The 18200-nt window shown below is 40.2% G+C and overlaps 1 protein-coding gene across 1 annotated transcript in view; it reads left to right on the top strand.

The window, feature by feature from the left end:
• Window positions 1–15922, top strand: part of CTSC (cathepsin C) — an 18320-nt gene extending 2398 nt beyond the window's left edge. Inside the window, exons 3-9 of the mRNA XM_027895828.1 lie at window positions 3682–3706; window positions 6266–6277; window positions 8518–8684; window positions 9099–9254; window positions 11296–11411; window positions 13900–14031; window positions 14793–15922. Of these exons, the coding sequence (XP_027751629.1) occupies window positions 3682–3706; window positions 6266–6277; window positions 8518–8684; window positions 9099–9254; window positions 11296–11411; window positions 13900–14031; window positions 14793–15295 (1111 nt within the window). The 3' untranslated portion in view covers window positions 15296–15922. The remainder of the gene's footprint in view (window positions 1–3681; window positions 3707–6265; window positions 6278–8517; window positions 8685–9098; window positions 9255–11295; window positions 11412–13899; window positions 14032–14792) is intronic.
• The last annotated feature ends 2278 nt before the right edge of the window (window positions 15923–18200 follow it).

Here is an 18200-nt window from a genome sequence, read left to right as displayed (position 1 = left end):
CTGGCTTCAGATGAGTCAACAGTAAACATCTAGGCCTTGTCCAGGCGCAAAATCTCTGAACCTTCAATAGTAGAAGGAGTGTGAAGAAATGACTTCTGCTTTATATTATCTTTCTAAGGGCCATCACAGATGGTTTATTTTACAGCAGCTGTTTTAAAGTCAGTATTTTCAGATGTTAAGAAAAGTGATAATCCACTCTTCAAGGAGAACTGTAATCCATACTGAACAGAAGTGGTGTATAAGGCTCCAGTTTAACTACAACTTTCTTGCAGCTTCCTGTGTGCCAGTTTGAGCTCATGTAAGGTAAAGGGCTGTGTAGGCTGTTTAACACAACTAACGGAGAGGTTATTCACATGCTCACTGTTGTAGGTTAACCCCAGTGTGTAGATAGGGGTTACCCTGATAAGCAGCCAAGCTCCAATCTGTCGTTTGCTTATTTCCCCTCAGTGGGACAGGGGAGAGAATTGGAAGGATAGAAGTGCAAAAACTCGTGGATTGAGATAAAGGTACTTTAACAGGCAAAGCAAAAGCCGTGTAGGCAAGCAAAGCAAAATAAGGAATTCATTCAAAGCAAAATAAGCAATTCATACTTGCTACCAGGAAGCAGGTCTTCGGCAGTTTCCATGAAGTGGGTCTTCATCATGCATGACTGTTACACAAGAAGGCATGTGTCATGATTCTGAATGTTCCTCTTTTTTTCTTCTTTCCTCAACTGTTATTTCTGTACGTGATATTGTATGGTCAGTTGGGATCAGCTGTCCAGGCTGTGTCCCCTTCCAATTTCTTGTGCACCCCTAGCCTACTTGCTGGCAGGGCTGTCTGAGGAGCTGGTGAAGCCTTGATACTGTATGAGCACTGCTCAGCAATAACTAAAAAAATCCCTGAATTATCAACACTGTTTTCTTCACAAATAAAAAATGTGGCACTATATCAGCTACTATAAATAAAATGAACTGTCAAGAGCAGTGCACTCTTATAACTGTAAATTTTTAAAATAAGAATGCAGTTTTTAAAACTAAGGCAAGGTCTTACACTTGAGCAAAAGCAAAGTGGGAGAGAGAAATACCTAACTGACATTCTCATCTGTATAAGATAGTGAAACTAAATTACTGCAAAGTGTGCTCCTCATAGGTTTGGCACGTCATACACCAAAAACTGTATGGACACTGAAGTGTAGTCTAACTGGGCAAAATTGCTCTGAAACTTCTCAGGCAGGGACGCCTCTGTGACCTCACCTACAATGGGAGGGTCTCCCTCAAAAGCAGCAGGAATTGCTGCTTATATGAGGACAGTGGAACACTATGCTACAGTACTTCCATGAATTCAGGCTTGAGGTGTCATGTCTGGCAGATAGAATTCAGCAGTCATTGTTGAACTCATTTGAGAAGAATATAATTGAACTAGCAGAGTGGGAATCCCTAGGCTGATATTTTACACTGAAATACAGAGTGGCTTTACAAGCCAGTATGCTGAGCAGTGAAACAGGTGCAGATTATCAAACTAGTTCTTGTATGTGAAAAATTTAATCATAGAAACAGTGTGGCCTGCTCTGGAACGTAAATGGATGTTAGGAGCCAATTTGAAGACAGCTGAGAGTCAAGGAAGGCTCTGCTGCTGCTTGTGATGTACCTTGTGAAATACATCCTAAAACATGAACGCTAAGTCAAGTGACTGATGTGTTAATTTCTTGTATTGCATTGTTTGCAAGAGTACTCTTAAAACAATATACCAAAACTGTTACAGAATAATTTAGGCTGGAAGGAACTTCTGATGGTCATCTGATTCACCTTGTTGTTCAAAACAAGGCCAGTCAAATATATACCAGAGAAGCAGCAATACACAGTAGTGTGCATTTCATGGTCATGAATGTGTCTTAGCCCTTTGTGAGCAAATGGATTAATTGTTAGTTTTGCAGGTAACTTTGTTGTTGAGAAATGGCAAGCTTGTTTGGCTCATTGTTCAGTAGTAGGGAATTCATCTGCAAGATATCTTTACATTAAAAACTTCTTTCCTTAAACATTATAAAGAGCATTAGAGCCAAATTCAGTTACTCTCTATTAGTTTTCCTTCTGTAAAGGAAACAATAGATTACCAAGATGTATGTAAAATGACAGAGAAGCATGAGGAAATACCACTACACTTAGTAAATGCATTTTATGCTGCAGATAACTACTTGATGTTATTGGGCAACAACATGCAATGCTGTCTATCTCCAAAATCCTTACTTCACAACCATCAGGGGGGATTTGGAGGGAGGAAGTTTCTTACAAACTGTTTGACCTTATGACATATTTAGCTGTGCATATCTGTTTACATTTAATCCAGTAAATACTGCATTACATATGAAATAGAAATACAAAATGTCTAGTCCTGTTAGAAACTAAAAACGTGGTTTTATCTTTCAAATACAACTAATTCTTTTGTGAGACCTTTATCACCATCTTCTACCCTAAAGTTTCTAGGGGATAAGTAATATATTCCATTTGATGCAGGCTTCAGGGTTTTTTGAACAATGTTTGCCTATTGTTTAAAATACTTCTGCATTTACACCTGGAAGTAACATAAACATAGCAGACTTTGTTTGCTTAGTGTTGGTCATAACTGAGAAGCCTTTGGAGTAAAAAAGGGTAAACTAGAATACTAACTGGCTGGGGCCTTCCTCCCTGGAAATGCAATAAAAGGAAAGCATAAAAGCAGTCTCATAACAATCTAATTGCTTAGCCTTGATCACTCTTGAGTATTTGGAAAGTCATAAGACAAAGTCCCTTTGGAGTTCATGGAAAGGAAGAATTTTCTTTGCTGGTAGTCTCTTGCTCTACAACAAGAAGGTACAGAACCAATATGTTTAATATGGAGTAATTTGCTCTTGTCTTTACTACTTGGTAAAATGACTTAATTCACTCTGAAATAACTTTCCAGTGTGAACATGGTTTTGAAGTTACTGCTTGATTGTGGAATAATTTCTTGGTTCATGGAGTGCTTTGTGGTATTGGAACAGCTGTAGTACAGAAAGCCTTGCACATCTTTCATAGTAGTGGGTTTGGGCATGTCAAGAAAGTGTTTATTCTTAAAGGCTGCTCATCAGTTACAAATTCTGTTTATGTTGCACTAAAGTTATGGGCTTGAAACCTCATCATGGTGACAGGGCAGATGAAGTGTCCTTGTTTACGTACTATCATTCTGTAACTTGTATTCTATAGTCCTCCTATTATGACATTGAACAGAGGATGGAGTTGCTTGGCATAATGATGAGCAGTATTTAAGCCATTAGTGCATTCTGTGTGTTTCAGGCATAGAAGTGCCACTGGTGCTAATTGAACTTCTGGGTGTATTTCTGCTTCATGTTAAAAAATTAAGCTATTAATTACTGACAAGAATGCTGTGGGCTTGTCTTAAAGTGTTGGCTTTATCAGAGCTATGGTACTGTGTAGATATAGACACAGCCTGTTTAATGATGCATGCTTCAGTGAGTTTTTAATAGCTTTTTGTTCCTGTGGCTTACTAAACAGACACCCAGTAAGACTTTCGTGGGGCCTCACTATCATTCCAAGTTACTTGTTCTTTCACTTGGGGCCTGTGGGGAAGTGATTATATACACCAAAGGAGTGGATTGAGTGAGTTTATCTAAGCATTTTTTCCTCAGTTTGCTTTAGTATCTCAAGTAAAGAAACTCTAATAGTGTTTTATTTCTAACTATCGTTGGATTGTTGTTCTTTGAAGTTTTCCAAGTTAAATGCAGCATCCTACTGCATTCTTGCATTCTGCTTCTGACAAGTCGTAGTTATTCTTCTCGCTGTTTGTTTGCAGCACAAAGTAATTTCTTTGTTTCATGGGAATGCTCTCATTTAATGTGTGCTGCTGAAACATCTCTATACTGAAGTTGGATATGAATTTAGCCTGCTGACTCTTGGCAGAAGCTTGACTATGTGCTTCTGCTGGATGATACAAGGATTCTTTAGGGCTATGCAATATAGAAGGCTTTAAAGTTTTTTTTCTCCTGAGGGATGGCAAAAGAAATTAAAACAGCATAACATAAGAGTGAGGCTGAAAGGAAAGTTGAGGCTAACTAATTTCAGTTATTTATACTTTTAAGGTACTTATTGGTAAGACTACCACTTTGAGGGAGATAGTGTTGTAAGGTTCTCGCATTTTGTACCTTAAGCTAACAGGTACTAATTCTGACTTCTGAGATGTCCTTTAGCAAAAACCACTTTTTCATTTTGAAACATTGAAACCACTTCAGCAAAAAGAAAGAAGTAGATAATGGAATATTCCACCACTCGAGTTACTAGTCTTTTCCGAACTGACTTGGTGATATCTTTGTCACATCCTTTTCTCTTTTCCCCATTGCTCCCAAATTTGGTTAAAACCAAGGACTGCAATTCTGAAGTAACCAGCCTCGATATGTGACAGTAGTTAATGTTTAAATTTTGAGATATGGAAAAAAAAAATTAATTTAATTTCATGTGCTAAAGTAGAAGTTTTAGAGCTGCTAAATGCTATTTAATCATCCTGCAAATCACTTCAAAGTCAACTTTTAACCTATCTTAGCTGGGCTTCCTTAACTGGCAGTGTACAACTGCTGCTTCCCTAAAGTGTAAATCTGAAAGCATAAGTCTCAGAATTTGAGAATGTTCTCTAGAGTAAACAAAATGACCCTATAGTTGATATTTGCTTGCATTTTATATCAGGTAGCAAGATGCAGTACTTTGTTCTACTAACATAATCTTCTTTGTTTTTGTACTGTAGGGCATCTGCAAGTCTGCAACTCTGTTCTAATTCAGCTTGTGCTTCCTGTATTAAAATGCATAGCCACACTTGTAAATTTGGTAACAAATTAGTTGATAAGCCTTTCCAATAGGCTTAATCACAGAATGTGCCAGGTTGGACGGGACCCACAAGGATCACTGAGTTCAAGTCCTGGCCCTGCACAGGACCATCACAGAGTCACACCATGCGCCTGAGAGTATTGTCCAAATTATTTTTGGACTGTCAGGGTTGGTGCTAACCACTTCCCTGGGGAGCCTGTTCCAGTGTCCAAACATTCTGTGGGTGAAAAACCGTTTTCTAATATCCAGCTTAAATCTCCCCTGACACAACTTCAGGCCGTTCCTTTGGGTTCTGTCACTGGTTACTAGAGACAAGAGATTAGTGCCTGCCCCTCCTCTTCCCTGTTAAAATAATATTTCCAATAAGATCTGCATCCTTTTGTTCTTTCCTCTTAGTGAGATTAAAGATTTAAAGAAAGCTTTAAATAGCTATGTTTTTTACCAGGACTAGAAGGGATTATGCAGGTAGATTATGTCATGATATCCAACACAGGAAAGATGCTATTAAAAGTATACTACACCAAAAAGCTTACCTGGACTTCAGGTATCTAACAGCAGTCTTTGAAGTTTAGCTACATGAAGCCTTTTCAGGTTAATGTTGGAGTGGCTTGGCTGAATTCTGGCATTAGGTAAAGTTGTGTGAGTTGTCAGGTTTGAGAAAAATGTGCATTTGAAATATAATTAAAGCTTAAACCTCAGAATTGGAACTGTTGAATATATTTGGATATATCTTAGACTGATCAGATCACTGGATGGAGTTGACTTAATGCTGCTGATGTGAGCACTGGATGATGAAGTTACCATGTGGCGTGGTTGCAGTGGTATTTTATTAACTCAGAAATGAAAGCCATCATCTTAAGTCTGCAGAGAAAGTGCATGCAGCAGTTTCTGGTGATCACAGCTGTGTGAGTGTTGTCCTCCATGAAGGATGCTGTTACAGAATGGGTTCAGTGGATGTTTTAGTGTGCTGGCGGCTTCATTGGGGTCTGATGTTAAAATTCACATCCACCTGAGTCAGCTGTTGTTCATGCAATGATGCCACGTCCCTGTATGATTGTTACTTGGGTAGACATACTCGTAGTCGGTCCTCTAAAACTGGTAGAGTCAGATTTGCCAGGTCTAGTCTCTCAGACCTTCACTGGTAGCAGTAAGAAATGCTGCCTGTGGTTTTAGAAATGATATACTGATTTGGTGGTGTATCTTCTGGTAGTAAGCAGTGGGAGTCATTGTCATGGCACCTATGACGATGTTACCCCATTTTAGTTCTTGTAACATGTGGCTCATTGGGTAGTTGACTGGCTTGTAGAAATTAGGCATAAATAGTGGAGGTTTTTTAAAAGTTTCTCTGACTTCTCTGCATCAGTGGCTCTCATTTCCCCCTCTCAAGTCAGAGGGGGAAAAGCAAATTGGCTATATTTTCATTACGTTGCTGACAGTGCTTCTGGAAGGTTAAATTCTCTTTATCCAGGTATCATTTGATGTGCTATAGTCTCAAAGTCTCCGTGTCCCCTTTTTAAAGTCATTTCAGTAGTAGCTTATAGTCTGCCAATATACGAAAAGGTAGCTACAGAGGATTTGAATTGCCTAATTTTAGGCTTCTACACAGGCTGTCTGAAATTGGCTTTTGTGTCTTGAAGCACTGCCACTGACTCTCCTCTCACACCCTTCCCAGTTTTGCTGATGTATGAACTGACAGAACAGTGTAAGAAACTTGCTAAATTCACTTTCCCAAAAGATAAGTTGCACAAATGTCGTGAATGCTATTCTGGTTATCTATGTACATCTTTAAAAAAGCAATGAATTTAATCTCCTGGAAAAGGACAAGGATTTTTAGGAGAGAAAAACAGAAAAAAAAGGCATTTTGCTGTTTTGATTTGCTAGTTAGCAGGTGTCTTCATGAAAAAAGGCAATGAGTTAAATCCCAAATCTAATTTAATTTTAATTTAATTCATTGTAACTGTATGGTAGGCATGATCTGTGTCTGATTGTTTCATGATGCAGGCCTGTTTCTCTACTCTTCACATATTTAGATTGAAGGCCTGTGTTTATTGAGAATAGCTGTACTTGGTCTTGTTATAATCTGTGGCAACTTCTACATAGAAAAGACAGGAATAATGTAATACTCTCATGTAGAGCCAAATAAAGTGATCTCACAGTAAATTATAGATGAAAAGACACTAACCTGTTGCTTTTCGGTGTCTGGATTTCTAGCACTCCTGTTGTGAAGAGGGTATTTCTCAAGTCATCTCTGGACCTTGCCCTTGCTGTTTGTCCAAGTGTAGTTATATCCCATATTGCACAATCTTGCACAGTAAGAGAGTATAAATAGAGCGAGGCAACAGCTCAGCTTTCTAGTGTCGCCATGCTGCTCCAGTCAGCAAACTCGCTTGCCTTGCTAGACAAGCAGGCATGTAGATATGAAGCCTCTGCAACCTCCAGGCTGTTCTAAAACAGAGTTAGCCTTTAATTTTATTCCTTTGATTGATAAACTTAATTATTTCACTACATGTTCTCCTTCAGATTTCCCACAAAACCTGTATGGAATCTCAACCCTTCCCATCTCTTTAATTACTCTTTTCCGTCTTGGGGCATTTCCATCACCAAAAGACACCACCTTCTTCGGTTAAGAAGCTGAGCAAGCATTTTGTTGAAACATAGTTCCAGAATCCCTGTACTGTTGTACATGTGCAACACCGATGGCATTTAAGGAAGTATTTTTGGACTAGGAAACTTCAATTCTATTTTTGTGATGAGAAAAGTTAAAGCTTTTGTTACATGGAGTTTTCAGGCTCTATTGTAGTTTAATGCAGAACACGCCCTAACCTTAAGAGATGAGCAATGAGTAAAGAGCCACACACCCCACGCCCCCCCTGCCTCTCCGAGACATTCTGCTGTCAAAGCACTGCTAATGCAGAAAGCTTACGTAGCTGGGTAAAGTGTTAGTGCTAACTGTTGTATGAAGACATATTTTACTGACTACTTAAAATTATTACTCCTTTTCAGTACTAAAGTGATGACTTGTGTGGCTGAACAGGGAAGTGTCAGGACTCGGGACTTGAGATCTTAGCCACACTCTCCTCACTGCCAACTTTAAATGAGTTGTTCTCCATGGATCATCATTTCATACTGTTTCTTTCTGATAGTTCATGTGAAACTGTTTCTTGATGCTGTACCATCACAGCTCAAGCTTAAAGCAGTTTTAGGAAGTCTCATCTTTGGTTCTGACTTGTTAAACAAAAACAGTACATAAATTATACATAAATACATAGAAATAGTACATGCTTCCCTGAAAGGTTACTGGATGAGAGAAACTTGCTATCCTTCCTGTGTTTGAGTTAGCTTGACTGGTCACATATGTAATGCAAGAAACCTCAGAACCTTGAAGAGAAGGGTAAATACTACGAGGTCTTTTGCATCTTGCTGAGAAAGTAACTGTTGAATCCAAACAACCAGCACCTGTTAGTTGATACTGATATTAGTGCATCCTTTGTTGCTAACAGTGCAAGTCACAACCTGATTGTCTTCTGCAGTGACTTGGTAAGTATCACTTTCACTTACTTAACCTCTGGAGTATATGTTTGGTCACTTCCTCTGAAACACAGGCAAGAAGCAGCTTAGTGGGTGGGCAACTACTGCTATGCTAACAAATGCATCTGCTCAACACCAGCATAACTTCTTCACATTACAGTACAAAAAGGAAGGCCAGAATGTAACCAGCTACTGTAATGAGACTCTACCAGGATGGGTACATGATGTGCTTGGCCACAACTGGGCTTGTTTTATTGGACAGAAGATAAGTTCATCTCCTTCAGATGTTCACATAAACGAGCTGCCTCTCCAGAAGCCCAGGGGAAGGTAAACAACAGATAAGTGAGCTTTTACTGGAATAAAATGTTTCATAACTGTCTTTCAGGTCTTAGCTAGAACCATAAGGACAAATTCTGTTACTGAGGATAAAGTAAATACCAGTTATAATGTTGCAAATAAAACCTGAATGCACAAAAACAGAGTAGCATGTGCCTGTTGCATCACAGTTTCTCCGATGGTGAAGCTCAATTACAAAACTGGCATGTCTAAGCAAGATGATCATATCTAGTCAGTCTCAAAGTTTAAGAAACCTTACCTTGATCCCATATTTCCATATTTCTTTATCAGTACCTACCACAAGACGCTTCCAGAGTTAGTCTTTTACATATTGAGTTTAGAGAACACCTTTACTTTTCAATTTGTCCTTGTCTTAATGTTTTATTTGGTTGCTTTCGTTTGCAGGCTTTCAAGCAGACGTTATGTGCACAACTCTGATTTTGTAAATGCTATCAATGCTCACCAGAAGTCATGGAGAGCAGCAAGATACAAGGAGTATGAGTATTTTGCCCTGGAAGAACTAACTAGAAGAGCTGGGGGTCTCTATTCCAGAGCTTCAAGGTAGTAAGACCTTCTGTTTTGCAAGAAACCTCACTGCTGCCAAGACTCTGCTTATATTTGTCCTGGCGCTTTCTAGCTGTGTTTTGGCTTGTAGGTCAGATGTTTAATTAAGTTTCAAGGCCTTCCAGCTCATAGTCATAGGGCGCCAACATATTTTTCATTTGAATGATTATTGTGAGCATCTTTTGTCTCAAGTAGTTGAGACAAATAGGGTCACCTACCCTTTAATCTTGCCCGCTAACTCACTGTTGAATTCATATGTGCATGGAAGAAGTGGGGACAGTCTCAGTTGTCATCTCACTCTCATGTCTGCTCATCAGCTGCTTGCCCTAGTCTTTGTCCTGGTTCTGCTAGTTCATAATTGCAATTAAAAAGCAGTGAACTGCATGCTGCCATTAAACATAAAGATTTCTGAGGGAATTCCCTGATTACTTTGATAACTTGTCATGCCTTCAACAAGGATGCTCTGACGGGACTAGTGTCTCATTGCAGAAGCACGAAAGCAGCCCTGAGAATGCCTTCAGGTCTTGCAGATCACTTAGCAGAGAGCAGTAACGGGGATTCGTACATCATCCTCTACATTGATTTGAGAACTAGAGTTCTTTGATCTAAAGATTCCATTCTTTATAGCTTTCTACCTTCTTGGTATTTTTACTTTTTTCACTCTTGATATTCCTGTGAGTAGGATTGCTACTTACTTTTCCAGACTGTGGAAATTGTAGGTTATAGAAGAAGGTCCTCTACGATAAAACTGCTGATTTTTGTGGGATAATTATGCAGATTATCATGGTTTCATCATATAGACAGAACTCACGTTGTAGATCATCTTTAAATACAGTGAACTACTTGGTAAGAATAACCTGTTGCACCCCTAAAGTGCCATGATGGTATTTGGTTGGCCCTCTCCTGCTTTCAGAACAGATTCCAGTGTCTGGTATTTGTGAATGGCACCTAAGGACAAGTATTGGGTTATGTGAAAGCTGATTGCAGGAAGCTCTTGGCTTACTGATGTATGAGCATCACTTGGCTGCAGGTGGTAAATGAGGAAGGTAACATTTCATACATCTTCAATAGTCATAGTAAAAACTTGCTCCAGAGAAGTTTCTGGGACAAGTGGTACTGCATCTAGTGAAGTGTTGATGTAAGCCATGTCTGTCTGCAGTTAAACAGTCTGTAGCTGCTGTCAGTTCATGCTGCCAAGGTCCAGGTGCCTTCTGTAGCCAGATATTTTACATACCTTCTGATAGCAGAGGTGTAAAATAGCTGTTGCAGAACTGTGTTGCAGCAACCTTCAGCGCTTCGGATGAGCACAAAGGTATTTGACCTCAGCAGCTTGTAGATGTTAAGGAAACGTCCGTTTGACTGACTCTGGCAGTCACTCTTGCAGCACCTGAGCTGGAACTGAGACGAGACCCCTTCACAGCTAAGGACCCCACACTCACACAGTCAGACCAAGTTTCCTTCCTGGCTTGACCCCAGGTTTCCCATAGCAGAGTCTCAGATGTCCAGATACTTAAAATAATTTAATCTTGGTGCAATAACTAAATAACAAAATAACAGCTGAAGCTGGGTATCTCTGTAGAGGGACCCTGAACAAAGAAACCCTTGGGCTTTTATCCACTCCCAGGCTATGTGGTGAAAGTCTGGAATCCTTGGCTGCTGCCGTATCCTCTGAGTGTCCGGTGTGGCTTGGCCACAGGTCTCTGGGTTATGCAAAGGGTTGGCAGTTCACAACCTCTTGTCTGGGGCTCTCAAAGCTCAATCTGCAGCTTGCAAACTGAGCTACCTGTACTGGATGTGTATTCCTCAGCGGTGGATAGTTCATAATATAGTTCCCTCAGGAAGTGTTTAGTAGGTCTTGTAGTAGGTCTGCTGAAACTAATCTCTTCAGATTGACACCAACCCAGTGTAGATGGAGACTATTTCAAATTGCATAGCATGAAGTCCAACTAGTAGAAGCCAAAAGATGAAAACTGAGTGCTGTGTAATTGTTTTTTTGTCTAGAGTGTGGTATGTTTCTCAATATAATTTTCTCCTCTAGACCAAAGCCTGCACCTCTAACAGCTGAGTTACTAAAAAAAGTTTCAAGCTTGCCAGAATCCTGGGATTGGAGGAATGTGAATGGTGTCAATTATGTCAGCCCTGTTCGGAATCAAGGTAAAAATAAAAGCTCTGAATGAAATGCTCTACTGGTCTTTTGAGGTACTTTGTAATTTGCTGCTAGCAAGAAGGTTTTGTCTAGTGTCTTGCAGTTGACAGATTGCACCTTCACTATGAATAACCTGTGGAAAATGGGTGGAGTCCTGGCTATCAACACTGCTGAACTAGGTGGTGGGTACTGCTTATCCAGACAGCAGTGTAGCTTGATGGAGTGAAGGCCAATTACCACAAAACCCTGTATAAAGACAGCTGTCAAGTTCTGCCCAATCCATCTCAGCCATGGTTTTCTGTACACTCTTTCCATAACTCCTGCTGATAGCAAATTATCATGCAGCTTTAATGAATAAACTCATGAAAATTGCTTATATTGCTTCCACGTCTTGCCACCCTGATAAATTTAGGAGAGGAGGCATTAGTCCCTGTGAAAATTATGGACACTGATAAATATAGAATACTGGTAAAACTAATTTTTTTTCTTTGCCCTGGGCTAGGGAATTATTTAGCTTAAAGTAGAATTAAAAGGTTACCATGCTGGTGTATGTCTATTCTGTAGGGAATGCTTTTATAGCATTGTGGTGTGAGAGACCTGAATTAAATGGTTGGACCTGAATTAATGGAAGCCGGGAGTGGACTCCGTTTGTGTGTCCCTTCCATTTCCAAATAAACTTGCATCTTCTGGTAGTTATCTGATTGCAGCTTTTGGGGGAAGGGAATGTAACATTAGCATGGTGGGGAAAGAATTAAATCACTGATCCCTCATTTATGGCTTAGTTGTTCTGCCAGCTGGTCTCCTGGTAGCAGAAGAAGAATAGGAAGGCTTGTGGGAGTTCTAGCTTGCAAGCTGATACATGGCATCACTGGAAGATGGCAACAGGAAATTATATGGTCCTATGTAGGTGTTAGTCCCCTACTTTCTCCTGGTATGAACTGTGAATATCCCAAAGGCTCTTTTACCTGCCAGACAACTGAACACTCAGTTCCAAACTTACCCTTTCTCGAGTGTGTTGCTTCAGAGTTTCTCTAAATGAGAGCTACTCTGTTGTTTCCAATAATAAAGCTTCCTACACTTTTCCTGTAATCTGAGAGTCCATGCTGAGTATGTTAAATGTCTGTGGAATATGCATTCTGCTCTATCAAATTAGTATTTAAGCTTTCAGGTTTTAAAAAGAAAAATAAACAAAAAACCCACACACAAACAAAACCTCTAAAAGAGGTCAGTCTGTGAGATTCATAAATGCCAGTGGGGTGTAGCAGGAGAGAAATTAGCAGCCATTCCAATGGACTGAAATGGTTGCCTGAATCGTATTTTTTACATTTTTGCACAAGATGCAACAAAACATTCAGTGTGGCCCATCTAAGATGTTGTGACTGTACAGTGAGTGGGTGGCATCTTTCACTTATTCACTTTGCCCTGCTGGGCGAAGGAGTGTTCATGTTCAGGCTGATTTTGCCCCTTCTCTTCAGAGATACATCTGAGTGAAGGTGCAATTTCAAAAAATCTTGCTTTTGTAATAGCTCTGCTTTTATACACCTACACACTTCAAGAGAAAGTATTTTGTTTTGTTCCTCAAGCCTCCCTTATTTTCATAGCTCTGTAATATTTGACTTTCCCCGCTGTCAGGAAACAGAAGGAAATCATGGACCTTGGTGACAATCAGTAGATAAAATAGGACTCCATGCAAGTAATTGTTCTTCCCAATGATGCTTGTCATTCCACTTCCTAAGGTTTTTATATGTGAAAGGAAGTTCTTAGGGAGTGAAGAGGCCTAAAGCTAGAAGCAATACTAAATTTTGACGTAAAAGTAAGGAGACTTAACTCTCTGCTAGGAAACCAAAGGGAAATTAAGGTGCCTCTGAAAAGTCAGCGTACAATTACATGCCCTTGAGAAGCAAGGGAAGGTGGGATGAATCCTCTATATCAAACTTGCTATTTATACCACTAGTCTCTAAAAAATCAGTTGTTTTAGGGGTAGCTGGAGATGTGGAATATTTTTTCAACTGGAGATTACAGGACTAAATCCATTGGTAAATTGAAATAAAAACAATAATGTCAGCATTCACTTCAAATAGTTCATTGCCCCTTAGTATATATACTCCATGAAGGGTTATTGTCTGAGGCAGTAGATTGAGCCTTCTCTGCCCTGTTAGTGCAGTCCCTGTAGATTCATTCTGAAGGAATAGCATAATAGCATAGCTCTTAAGTGGTACGGCTGAAAAATATTGAAGAGCAGTATATTGTCTCTTATTCTTGAATAAGCTCTGTGTTCCTTCAGAAGTTATTAGAAGTGTGTTTTTTTTTTTTAATTGCTTGCTTAAAGGCTAAATGTAGATTTAAAGTTTCTGTTCCATCGGTGTTTAACTTCTAATCACATCTGGTAGGTTCTGTCTCAGTGGACTCTAGGAATTAGTTGTACCTGCCTGTAGGTAACTAGCCCTGTTTATGTTACTGACTGCTCTTCATGGTTCTGTTTTCTTCCCTTCTTAGGCTCATGTGGCAGCTGTTACGCGTTTTCCTCCATGGGCATGCTGGAAGCAAGAATACGTATCCTTACAAACAATACTCAGAAACCGATCTTCAGTCCCCAGCAGGTTGTGTCTTGCAGCCAGTATTCTCAGGGTAAGTGTGCTGGTATATACAGTGATAACTTTCAAGTTATGATAATGCTGCAGAAGGAGACTGTGTATTAAAAACTTCCATGCCCTCCCCATCACACACAATTTAGTTTTTTCATGAAGTATTTGGCAGGCTATACTTCATAGTACTTTTTTATTTTTCTGAAGACTGCAGGAAAAAATTCCAGAGTTGTCAACCACCTCATTGTGGGATGGATGATGGGATTGAATCAGGAGCAGGTGGCCTCATGCTTGGGATGTTACTGGATTTTAGGTAGATCTACCTGTGAGGTGGGGAATATCTAAGGAGTAGGGCTCAAAATGTAGCTAAATTGCAATACATACCTCGAAAGAATGGATCTAAATATTCTCCCAGTAGCATATTTAGAAAGAGGAAGGAAGAGCATATGAGGAGGGGGAGATGAGCAAAAGCAATGACTCAAGCTTTCTGGAGGACTGTATGCTTATTAGGCAGGTCTTTGTACTGCTTGTAACTAACTGCTCTTCCTGATGGGGATTGTCAGGAGCAATTGAATGAGACAGGGGTCGATATATTAGCGTTCCCAGTATAGTTCCCACAAACGGGAATTTTGCCTTGTGTGTTACAGAAAGCTCACTATAGGCAACTAGAATATTAGGATTGTCTGGGTCTCTGCAGTGCATGTTCAATACTGTATCTGAAAGTATTCCAAAAGATATATGTAGGAGAGGGTCCCACCTAAAGTAACTCTCCAAGGGAATAAGCATGTATTTCTTTTTGTTTAGGTTGTGATGGTGGCTTCCCATATCTCATTGCTGGAAAGTACGTCCAAGACTTCGGTGTGGTGGAAGAGGACTGCTTCCCTTACACAGCCCAAGATTCTCCATGCCTTTTCAAACGCAGCTGTTACCACTACTACACTTCAAAGTACCAGTACGTTGGTGGTTTCTATGGAGGCTGCAACGAAGCCCTGATGAAACTTGAGCTTGTTCAACATGGGCCAATGGCTGTTGCCTTTGAGGTTTATAACGATTTCATGCTTTATAAAGAGGGGATCTACCATCACACTGGGCTGCAGGATGAATTAAATCCTTTTGAATTGACCAATCATGCTGTCTTGCTGGTGGGCTATGGTGCAGACCCAGAAAGTGGTGAGAAATTCTGGATTGTGAAGAACAGCTGGGGCACCTCATGGGGAGAAGATGGTTACTTCAGAATCCGCCGTGGCACTGATGAATGTGCAATTGAAAGCATTGCAGTGGCTGCAACTCCTATTGCAAAACTATAAATGTAGAGGTCTTCATCCAGTGCCTTGTCCTGAGCCATATGAACATACCAGTTGTTGAAGACTGATTGAAATCTGTCCCCTAGCTTGAACAGGACAGCTTTAATGAATTTTTCCAGAACAGAGCAGTTTCCCTATGTGAGAGGATGAACACTTAATTCTGCTCTATGCACTGAAGGCTTCCTCTCGAGTCTGATGGTAGATTACCTAGAATGGCTGTTTTGGTAGCAGTGGTGATTAATTATTCATCACTAGATATACATCTTTGGTTACCACTTGCATTTTTTTCCGTGGACAATCTTGACCTTCAGATCTCAGAGGGAAGCATCTGCTGTGGTAATCTGTAACTGCTTTGAAAGGACACTGTAGTGCCTTACTTCTCAGAAATCAGGAAGTCACTGCAATTTAGAACATAAGTGTGTATTGGGGAGGGAATGGGCAATTACACTGATTAAAAGGAAATTTTAAAGCTTTAAGTGTCCTGTAAAAATTGCATGTCAAACCCTTATGACAATAAAAATCAATTCTATGTTTCAGGCTGTTACTGAATGTTCCAGTTCTGGATTTTATTGCTGTGCTTTGCAATTGATCATTTCAGAGTTCAATAAAAATCCCCCCACTCCCACAGGAGTTTGTTCTTGTGGAAGAAGTTGCTTCTTTAAGGTGACGTGTCTCTGTAAAGTCTGAGCTTCTTGTCAGTAACTTTCTGCTTTAGCAGGATCTAAACTGATGGGAAAGGAGGATGAGAGGGGAGAGGAACTAAAAATCCCGTAGCTGAAGCTGAGATACCACAACAGCATCGAGCAGGTTGTCCAGGCTGTGGATAGGGGACAATTCATTGAGTAAATTTGCTAATTCCCCAGTAATCCTGCTTTAGACCTTTCTGTTAATCTGTTGCCCTATTTCTTTCAAATACAGAAGGTAGAAAAAGAGTTGAGGGGGAGAATTGCAACACTTGGAATTAACCATTTCTGAGCTGCAACACAGTACTGGTCTTTGCTGTTCTCCACTTGAGTAAACAAGAGTGGCATAAAGGACTTCTTCATGGGTAGGATTTGACTTCTTTAGTAACCTGCTAAAATGTGACCAAAGCGTTTCTTTGCAAAGTACAGTCTTATGAGTGGGGTTTTTTAGGTGTAGGGAAGCTTATAAAATATAGAAAAATGGAAAAGTCATCTGTAATTAAAATATCTAATTTAACTTACACAGGAAAACTCCCTATTACTTCAGTAGCAGAACTTCACAGGAGTGCTGGGACTCTAGTTTGCTCGATTTGAGGGGCAGAGGAAGGATAGCTTCATAGGCTTGGCTTTCTTTTCATCAATGCCCTGCCAAAAAATATCAGGTCAATACTGGAAATCTAGAACTTGTGTTTTTCCAGAATTGGAACAAGGACTTCCAAAATAGCTCATATTCTGCATTGGATTGTTTTAGCTGAGGGAGTTGGGCGGCAGGGGAAGACCAGGACACTTGTTCTTTCCCACATGGATTATTTGGTATTACTGGAAAACTGAGAGGCCCGTTGAGAACTAAATCAGTTGCAGAAGATGGTTGTCTTTGTGTAGGTGACCTGCGGGTTTGTCCTACTACCTGTGGGGTCGCTGTGGTTTCACTACACACATAATGCATTTTGAATATCCTGTGCATCTGGAAGTGTCAGTTCTTAATCAGCAGGTATTTTCATGAAGTTATGGCTTCGTTTGTCCTAGGTTCTTGAATTTCTTTATTAACACATGAGATTAGCTTGAGAATAAGGGTATAAAAGCTAGATGTCTTGTTTCTACTCTCTTTCAGCCATTAGGAAATCAACTCATTATCATAAAACTGTTGCTGACACCTGTGGAACTACGAATATAAAAGCATTTGCTATTCAGCATACCTTATATGTTAGCTACATGTGTTTTGAATAATACTGTGTGTTATTTTCTTAGCAATTCCCATGTCTGTCTGTCACTGCACATGTGTGGCAGCTGCACCGGTGCTACAGTGAAGATGGGAGAGTTCCTAGAGTGGTCTGTCACTGTCACTGCCCCCAGCAACTGTCATCAGACATACTTATTTGCCTCCAGCTGACTGCAGAATGGGAACATCCCTGTTTTCTGTATTCCAGAGTTGCTCAGAGGAATGTCAGTCAGCCTGGTGGAGCTGGTATGTGGCCAACATGACATACTTGGATTCTCGACTTTCATTTGGGATTGTGGGCCAAGTACAGAAAGTACATTCAGAGGCCAGAGGCTGAAGAGCAGCCAGTGTTTCCTTCCTGCAGGCCAAAAGGGATGCAACTGCAGGAGCTGATAAATGTTAGGAGCGAGGAAGTGCCACACTCTACTTTGTGATGGTGCAGGCTATGCCACAGCTTCACCTACTGGTATACTTTCAGCTCCTCATAAGTTGCAGAGTGGGAATAAGCTTGGCTTAGGAGTACAGAAGACTGGAAATTAACTACTGTCCACAAAATGGAAATGTGGTTTTCTGCAACTTTGCTTTTTTCCAAGAGTTATAGTTTGTTTGTATGGCTTTTACCTATAAATGATGTGTTAGCTGAAGTAGCTTAAAAATGGGAAAGATACTATTGCTCAGGAGAATGCTTGCAGGCTTGGCAAATATATCTTGAAGTGAAGAAGTAGAGGCCCAATATATTAAACTTGTCGTGGAAGGTTAATAGATAATGTCATGGCTGATAAATACTTACAGGGGAAACACAGCTGATCATCAGCCTAGCAAATGGAGATATCAAAAGTTTAATGTTTTGAAAATGAATACATACAGAGGATAAATAAGCTGTAGCTCTTTAAAAAGGAGTGTAATAAATCCTTAAAAATTGTGAAGGGCTGCGGTGGAGTCTCCATCACTGGAATGGGGGGGATTTTCCAGTTTGACCACTGCTCCTGACACCAGAATTGCTCAG

Source organism: Empidonax traillii, unplaced genomic scaffold (assembly GCF_003031625.1).
Source record: "Empidonax traillii isolate 1590-97213 ecotype Southwest subspecies unplaced genomic scaffold, ASM303162v1 scaffold471:size1368335, whole genome shotgun sequence".
NCBI lineage: Eukaryota > Metazoa > Chordata > Aves > Passeriformes > Tyrannidae > Empidonax > Empidonax traillii.
This window is presented reverse-complemented; position numbering and strand designations above follow the sequence as displayed.